Genomic DNA, 9359 nt, shown 5'->3' with positions numbered 1-9359 from the left:
AGAGGTCAAGCACCACAGATTCAAGGTCATTTAACTCAAATTGCCGCTGGAAATTTCTGAATCAGGAAAAGAAGATAGACAAATCAGGGGAAAAACATATAATGAAAGAGGAAAAGACGACAGCTTCCATTAATCAAGTTAACGATTACAAAGTGTCATAAGATTTTAATAGGAGTAAATTAAAAAAAAATGGAATATATTCTGTTCTCTGAAATTGCTTGAAGTTAATTTCGCAGTTTTGCTTTGTATTCCTCGGATGTACTCACCTATTTGTGCTTGCGGGGGTTGAGCTTTGGCTCTTTGGTCCCGCCTCTCAACTGTAAGTTCACTGTGTAGATGTGTAGTTCGCTGTTTGCCCGAGTGTGTGTCGTTTGCTTCACCTACCTGCATGTCTAAGTCTCGTAGTCACTGTATGTGAATATATTTGACTATTTGTGCTTCCTATTTGTGCTTGCAGGATGGTACAGCAGTTTAGTTTCTAATCGTCAGCTGTCGTGTGTATTGTTCCAATTCAATTTTTCTATATGTATTACATACAACTCTCCCTCCCTTTCACATACACAAAATTCATCAAACTAACAAGTCAAATAAAGGGATCGAATTAAACAACAAAAAAATCCAGCGGAAGATCAGAGCTAATTTGCATACACTACAATGATCGGCAGCACGATAATAACAGCCTATTAAAAGGCATATTCCCTTTTTCCCCGCACCTGGTGAAACGCTATTGTCCCATCCTTAAACTTTAACGAAATGTAAATAATCTTTCACACGACGGTGTCGGACTCGTATGTATATTATCCCGCCCATCCGGCGTGTTGTACTTGTCAGTCTGTTGGTCTGTCGCTCTTGTTCGTCCGTCGGAACATCGTCTCTCTCTCTCTTTCAGTTAGAAGGAGTTTTGCCCCATTCCGGCTGTTCTGCTTGTCGACTGTTTCCGGCTGTTCTGCTTGTCGACTCTTTCCGGCTGTTCTGCTTGTCGACTCTTTCCGGCTGTCTGCTTGTCGACTGTTTCCGGCTGTTCTGCTTGTCGACTCTTTCCGGCTGTCTGCTTGTCGACTCTTTCCGGCTGTTCTGCTTGTCGACTGTTTCCAACTGTCTGCTTGTCGACTGTTTCCGGCAGTTCTGCTTGTCGACTCTTTCCGGCTGTTCTGCTTGTCGACTCTTTCCGGCTGTTCTGCTTGTCGACTCTCTCCGGCTGTTCTGCTTGTCGACTCTCTCCGGCTGTTCTGCTTGTCGTCTCTTTCCGGCTGTTCTGCTTGTCGACTCTTTCCGGCTGTTCTGCTTGTCGTCTCTTTCCGGCTGTTCTGCTTGTCGTCTCTTTCCGGCTGTTCTGCTTGTCGACTCTTTCCGGCTGTTCTGCTTATCGACTCTTTCCGGCTGTCTGCTTGTCGTCTCTTTCCGGCTGTTCTGCTTGTCGACTCTTTCCGGCTGTTCTGCTTGTCGACTCTTTCCGGCTGTTCTGCTTGTCGTCTCTTTCCGGCTGTTCTGCTTGTCGACTCTTTCCGGCTGTCTGCTTGTCGACTCTTTCCGGCTGTTCTGCTTGTCGTCTCTTTCCGGCTGTTCTGCTTGTCGACTCTTTCCGGCTGTCTGCTTGTCGACTGTTTCCGGCTGTCTGCTTGTCGACTCTTTCCAACTGTCTGCTTGTCGACTGTTTCCGGCTGTCTGCTTGTCACCCCTTTTCGGCTGTTCTGCTTTTCGCACTCTCTAACATCATTGTGTCGTAGTTAATTTATCAAATTATTTTGAACCTTTAAAATTAAAACAAACAATAATATGAAATGATCATAGAAGTACCTAACTGGTACCCAAATGAGACTTGAAATCTTTCCACTACTACTTGGACCGGTCGGTACAGCGCCGGAGGCCTTGCATCTTGCAGGTCGGCGTTCGATTCCCCATGGCCCAAGCGGTTGGGCACCTTATTCATTCCCGCCGCCCTATCCTAGATTCTTGTTATATCCTCTCCCCAAGAGGCATGCTAGCTTAGCGCTCTATCCTCATACAGAGAGTTACCTGACACCTTTAAACCGTCCTTGCTGCTCCAATAAGGTATCTGGTGTTTAATGACAAGGATGAGGACGGATGGATAACCTCTTGATTCCTTTACAATTGTGTAGGGAGAGTCTAAAATCTCAAATCAGGTACCAATTATAGGTGAATCTGAGAGCATTGCTTAATATGAGTAGCCATGAATGTGGCTGGTAAGACAATTGTCTCGTATTTTTCGATTCTCCGATCATCCTAGAGAATTAAATGTTACTTCGTACGGTATTGTCGTTTGCAATATATATCTCAATATATATTGAGATAATATATCTCAATATATGATAATATATCATATCAAATCTGTATATATTTATCTCAAATGATAAACATGAATAGTACATAGACCATACAATTACTCATAGCAATATTCATCCTGCACAACAATGGTGAGATATATTTGACTGAAATGCATGTAATTTTGTTATTGAAAAACAGTAGCTTCATTAACCAAAAAATCCCGCTGAAACGTGGGCTGAACTAGTACACAGCCGCAAATTAAAAATGACGAGAGAGCGCAAGAACACACACACACACACACACACACACACACACACACACACACACACACACACACACACACACACACACACACACAGGCCTAGGGTATGCCGAGTTGGAATTGCTGCTCAACACGTAAATTATATGAAAATTACACCCGGCCATTCTCTGAAATGATCGTTTGGTGTATTTTCCTTTTTAAGGTTTTATTCTGTGAAAAAAAAATATATATCGAGAAATAAGAATTATGGGATAAAGTTTGTGTATTTTAAATGTATAATACAATTTGTAGAAATATTATAATTAAATTTTTTTTAGCCTACATCACGTGTGGATTATTTCGATAGCTACTAGCTATAGAACTACACTTGTTAGTACTGTCATAATTCGTTGAAATTTATTGAAATGCTGTTAGACATTCACTTGATCTTTGCTGTTTGTGGAAGTTACTATTACAGTTTGCATAATCAGCTGTGTTTTTTTTTGTTATGATATGGGCGTCTTAAATACTATTTTCGTGCAAGGAAAACACTTTTCTTGTAGCTACATTTTGGTATTTTCTGTTATTGACTTTAGGGCAGTAGCCCGTTGTCTTCATTTGCCAGAACGTACAAAATAGATTGTTCTAACTGAATCAGAAACATGCGTACCCATGCCACCCACTTAACCTAATCTACCGAAACAGAGAAAACGTGTATATTTCTTTTATTAGCTACTTTTCATAGTACTTTGCGTATTGTATACTGGGAAGCATGAACAAAATTAAACGTACTAGTGGAGAGGACAGGTTGGTAAGCCAAAATGCGGCTAATATGCGATTTGTGAGCTTTGAAAAATGTGCATCAGACTCTAGTTGTAAGACGTCAGATGATGATGATTTAGATTCAGCTACTCCGAACCAAAAGTTCCAAGTAGCACGGGCTACGGTGAGCCCATAGCAGCACAAATGCGGGGCTGTGACTCCTAACGTCACATGTTTAGCTCTGTTTTATATATATTTTTAATAAAACCTTGGATGGGTTATGGGTTATTCATGCCCGTGTCACCTCTTTGGGTGGCTTAATCTTCAATCAATCTGGATTGGAGTTCGAAATTAGAAGCGAGCTGTGCGTGAGAGAATTCTGTGATTCTAAAAGGAGTGCTTTAAGGACTTTAGTCAAACGAATCTGGCTCATTATATATGTAAAAAGAACTTTGATGGGTTGATATTTATCCATGAACGATTTCTTCGAAGCATTCAAAATTCAGTTGCCAAGTGGACAGCGCTCTAGGGCCGTAGTCCAAAGAGCCTGAGTTCGATTCCCGGTCGAGGCAGAAACCAGATGAAAGGGCAGTGTTTTTTTTTTTTGTCCCTGATGGTCCTGTTTACCCTGGGAGTTAAGTGTTACGAGCTGCAGCCTGGAGATGTGTATATGTGCGAGAGAGAGAAGCATGTATATTACATACGCTGTAAGAAATACAAAGGTCAAGAGTCAGTACATTAGACAACCGACGGTAAGAAAGGCGGAGCCCAAGATCTAATAACTCGATCCTGCAGACACAAATAATAAAACACACTCACGTTCAGACTCAAGCGAGTGAGGTCACACACACACACACACACACACACACACACACACACACACACACACACACACACACACACACACACACACACACACACACACAGGGGGAGCCTCGCTCCCTGGTATCTGCTGGTACCTAAAATGCATCGACCAGTATTGGGGAAATTATTGGGTTGACTCGTGAACTCTCGCTTATATTTTTTTCCGTCTTTATGCTACCAAATGTTTCTGACGGATTGGTGCGGGAAAGGAAATGAAAGGAGACAGAGGAGAGACAGACAGACAGAAACAGACATAAAAAAAGGAATGGAATAGGAGAGGAAATGAAAGGAGACAGAGGAGAGACAGACAGAAACAGACATAAAAAAAGGATGGAATAGGAGAGGAAATGAAAGGAGACAGGAGAGACAGACAGACAGAAACAGACATAAAAAAGGAATGGAATAGAAGAGTAATTGAAAACGAGAGGTAAAAGATAATGAAAAATAAGATAGAGAAAATAAAATTGTAAAGAGGGAGATAGTGAAAACAGATAGAAGACAAAAATAACGATAGCTGTAAAGAAATAAAAAACACAGAGGTAGAAAGAAGTAACAGGCTGAAGTATGAAGAGGGGGAAAAAAAGGCTGAAGATTTTGGTAGGTAAAAAGATGCAGAACCAATGGCATAGATAGATGAGGGGGAAAGGAGAAGAGAGTGAAAAGAAAACAGAGGGAGGGAAAAGGATAGAGGGAGGAGAAAGTGTAAGACAATGGTAGGGCTTATTGCCGGAAGACTGGAGACGGAAGAGAAACATGAAATAGATATATTGATAAGTGTGTGTGTGTGTGGGGGGGGGGGGGGAGGGGGGGAGGGGGGGAGGGGAGGGGGGGGAAGGTGATGAAGCTGAATACCTCTGCAGGAGGCGAGTACTTACTGGCTGTGAGTACTTCAAGGAAAGTACCGAAAGAAAGTATGAACAGGCGAGAATATACAACAAAAATTATAAGATACTGGAGTGAGGAATATGGTAGGAAGTGCAAAATAAATCTCATAAAAAGAGTAAGGAATATAGTAGGAAAAGAGTAAAAGTAAACCTAATAAAAGTGAGGAATATAGTAAAAAGTGCAAAATCTAATAAAATTAAAGAAAAAAAGAGTCAACTTCCAAAGGCTCACGACTCATTAACCGCCTGCCGTCTAATTAAAGAAACGCCACTGGAACAACATTAGAACCCTTCAAGAGAGTGAGAACTGGACAAGTTTCTGCCAGAGTTGGCGGATCAGCCTGGTTGTGATGGCTACGTTGGGCCTTCGGGCTACGAAGACAATTAAGTAGTCTCATAGACCAGGTCTAATCACCGGCGAAATCTGGCCACAGTCGAGACTACGAAGAGTGAGACGTACACGCTCTAAAACTCGTCAACAGTGCAAATGTGTAAACACACCTTTGGAGGGAGGGAGGGGGGGAGACCTATGACAAGTCGCCGGCTTCCTGTCCTCGTCGAGGCCACTAACGTTAGTGGCCCTTATGTAAATTCAGGGAAACACTGACGTATATATAGCATAGCCCTTTACTTCATTGGGCACCATAACCGCTCTCCTATTCCGGAGTGAGTGAGTTGAGTGAGTGAGGCAGTGAGGTGAGTGAGTGAGTTTGAGGCTAGAGAACATTAAGGGGGGGGGGAGGGGTGGAGAACAAAAACAAAAAACAAGTTGTTCTCGTGAGGGCCACACAAACACGACCCAGAAAGCAATTACGGTCGAGAGCGTGGCGTCATGGCCGCGGATTTGAGCACATAAACGACTTTTTCTAATGTCCGTTTTACAGCAACTTTGGCCACTAATTATATCCCGCTGCTGATCCCCCCCTTCCCCATCCACCCCCTCCCCTCCCAGCAGCAGCGGTGTCCCTCTCTCTCCCATCATCCCTCTTCCCTTGTCCTCTTTCCCTGTCCTCGTTGTCCTGTTAACTAGTTACTGGCTATTTCTTCCTATTCTCAAAGTTATTTTCTCCTTCTCTTCATATCTTTGTTCTTCTTCCCAGTTCTCTTCTTTCCCACGCGTTCTTCTACGACATCTCTTCAAGGTTGTGTTTCTCCTTATTCTCTCTCTCTCTTTCCCTTTCCAATCATTTTCCTCATCTCTAATCATCCTTTTTCTCTTCTCCTCTCTCTCCCTTTCCAATCATTTTCCTCCTCTCGCCTTCCTTTCCTCTTGTTCCTTCCCTCTTCTTCAAACTTCACTAACCTTTTTTACTTCCAATCTTAATTTTTATTTTCGCGCTAGTCTTTCTCCAGCTGCTACGAACGACACAACAGATTATTATTAAAGGGGAAGGGAGGGAGAGGGAGAGGAAGGAGGCGAGGGAAACCTTTCATCTCGCTGGTTCTCTTCAATCTTGTGTAACAGGAGACATAGTGTGTGACCAAGAGCGTGACGTCTCCTGGATGTTGTCACAGCGGCCGGGATAATGAGATCATCGATGCTTCAACCATCACACCTAGTGTATATACATTATCTACGGTGAGTCTCTACAGATAGTCAGATGCAACTGGGAGATTGGTGAACCCCGACAGAGAGAGTGCATCTTCTGCCAAACTGTCACAGAAAAGCCATTACTTCACTATCTTCTGGAATGTGAAGCAACCAATGACCTTAGAAGAGCTTTAAGAGTTCCTGAATCATGCAGTGGCCACCCTGAAGCCATCAACACAGCCACTCTCCTGGTCAACAAAGGTGTCCAGCAGCTGGACACCCTCATAAAGACTGTGAAGCAGTATCCTCCCCCGCGATAACAGCTTGATGGTTAAATGCAACCTCAGAATACTGAGAAAAAAAAATTGTACCACTTACGGGCTATTTATGCCCGTGCCACCTCTTGGGTGGCTTAATCTTTATCAATCAATCTGAGTCTCTACTCGTCCTTGTATATACTCACCTGAGTCATTCCTTTTCCTCCCATACTCACTACGGCAATTCTTCCCTTTTTTCATTCACGATGAGCGTCCATTTACCTAGCACACTAGGAAAACGAGCCAATTAAGCAACAAACAGCACTGGTCACGATGGGACCTCTACCGAGTTCTTCCTGCTTTAACCAATGTTGGACTAGTTTTCTTCCCTATTATTCATCCCTTATTCCATTCCCCAAGTTTGATTTCTCCTACATTCCTTCGTCCCTTCACCTCACTTCACACAACTATATCTCTTCCATATGTGTATTTAACCCAAAAATTTCACCTTGTGTATAACGCCCCGCTCCTGTGTTAGTAAGTCCACTACGGGATCACCATAGCCCATGCTACTTGCAACTTTTTTGTTCTGAGTAGCTGAATCTAAAAGCAACAATCTTGTGTATTCATTCTTTACCCAAAAATGTTCCGGAGAGAAATGAAATGTTGTAGACAATAAATCCTTCAATAATTACTAGTTTCTTTAAAGGGAATTTTGTAACTTGATTGCTCTTCTAAATCCCGAAAGTAAATAGAAGCATAGAAACCTTATTCTATATCAACACCACCAGCAATGCGTTCGTATCTAAACAAATATACTTCGTGGAAAGCCTAGTGCCCAAGTTTGTATGTATATTATATATATATATATATATATATATATATATATATATATATATATATATATATATATATGCGGAAAATTCACAGAGAAATATGAAAGGTGAACGTTTCGGCCTGTTAAAGCCTTTGTCAACACAAGACTGACTAGAGGAGAAGGGGGAGGATACAGGCCGACACCTGACCAACCCATCCTTAGGGGAAAGAATTAACCAGAAACAGGTATAGCTTAGCTTAGAATGGTCAAAGAGGATTAAGCGGTCAGAGAATAAGGATGGAAGATTAAAGAAAAGCCTCATGAACACGCAACCGCTTAATCTGCCCGCTTAATCCTCTTTGACCATTCTAAGCTAAGCTATACCTGTTTCTGGTTAATTCTTTCCCTAGAGTTGGGTTGGTCAGGTGTCGGCCTGTATCCTCCCCCTTCTCCCTTCTCCTCTAGTCAGTCTTGTGTTGACAAAGGATTTAACAGGCCGAAACGTTCACCTCCTTTCATATTTCTCTGTGGATTTTCCACATAAAATGATCAGTGTTTTGTGATCGTCAATTGCATATTATATATCTATATATACAACTTTAGAACACTTTCCCACCAGGAGACTCGAACCCTAGCCAGCACAGAAGCCTTCCAGCAACTGGCATAACAGGTACGCAAACTACCCAGTTGCTGGAAGGCTTCTGTGCTGGCTAGGGTTCGAGTCTCCTGGTGGGAAAGTGTTCTAAAGTTGTATACTTAACTCTCGTGTTTAGGAGAGTTGTGCCTTATATCTATATATATATCTATATATATATATCTATATATATATATATATATATATATATATATATATATATATATATATATATATATATATATATATATATATATATATACACACACACACACACACACATTATATATTTAAGCTCTAACCTACCAAAAACCACCGTTAAAATGCTAAATCGCAAACCAGTTAAGACACACGGGCGCTTCCGACTCTCCTGGCGAATGAGACACGGACAAAACTAAATCCTTGTCAGCGGTACATAAGCGAGTTGCCGCGAATCACAAACTGCCTGTAACTCGAGGGATGTAATCCGCCAGCTGGGAGGGGAAAATGGAAATACACAAAAGCTCCCCTTAGGCTTCAAGGGTAACAAAAGAACACCGCCGATATTTACGATAAAGTCTGCGATATCGTTAGTTCCCGAAACCTCACAGTTGAGGGAGTGTTAAAACTGACTGAAAAGCCAGCAAGAGAAAATGGATTCTGCTTTTCCAAGAACGCAAATTTCTGCATTTTGCTTTCGCGATACCGATAAAGCTCAGTACGTTATTCCGACTCCCACATTCGTTACTTTTAAGATAGTATAAAACGGTATCTGCTAAAGAAAACGAGAAGTGATGCAACGGACGTGGGAGAACTTAGGGTATTATTTTCGGTCTGAATCGTGGTGAAGAATTCTTAATGGTGTGAGTGGCATTAAGCCTATGCTGGAAGGCCTGCTAAAGCTTGACGCTGGAAGGGCTGCTAAAGCTTCACGCTGGAAGGCCTGCTAAAGCTTCACGCTGGAAGGGCTGCTAAAGCTTCACGCTGGAAGGGCTGCTAAAGCTTCACGCTGGAAGGGCTGCTAAAGCTTGACGCTGGAAGGCCTGCTAAAGCTTGACGCTGGAAGGGCTGCTAAAGCTTCACGCTGGCAAGAGGCACCAGTAC

The 9359-nt window shown here is 42.4% G+C and overlaps 1 protein-coding gene across 1 annotated transcript; it reads right to left on the bottom strand.

Moving 5' to 3' along the window:
- Positions 1 to 885: 885 nt before the first annotated feature.
- LOC123753182 (pre-mRNA-splicing factor 38B-like) lies at positions 886 to 7040 on the bottom strand. The gene is made up of 2 exons (XM_045735172.1): positions 7032 to 7040; positions 886 to 1707 (listed from the first exon to the last, which is right to left on the bottom strand). Exons 1-2 carry the CDS (start codon positions 7038 to 7040, stop codon positions 886 to 888), a joined length of 831 nt encoding a protein of 276 aa, XP_045591128.1.
- Positions 7041 to 9359: the final 2319 nt, after the last annotated feature.

Source organism: Procambarus clarkii, chromosome 16 (genome assembly GCF_040958095.1).
Source record: "Procambarus clarkii isolate CNS0578487 chromosome 16, FALCON_Pclarkii_2.0, whole genome shotgun sequence".
NCBI classification, from domain to species: Eukaryota; Metazoa; Arthropoda; class Malacostraca; order Decapoda; family Cambaridae; genus Procambarus; species Procambarus clarkii.
Note: the sequence above shows the minus strand (reverse complement) of the source record. Positions and strands in the feature narration are given on the sequence as shown.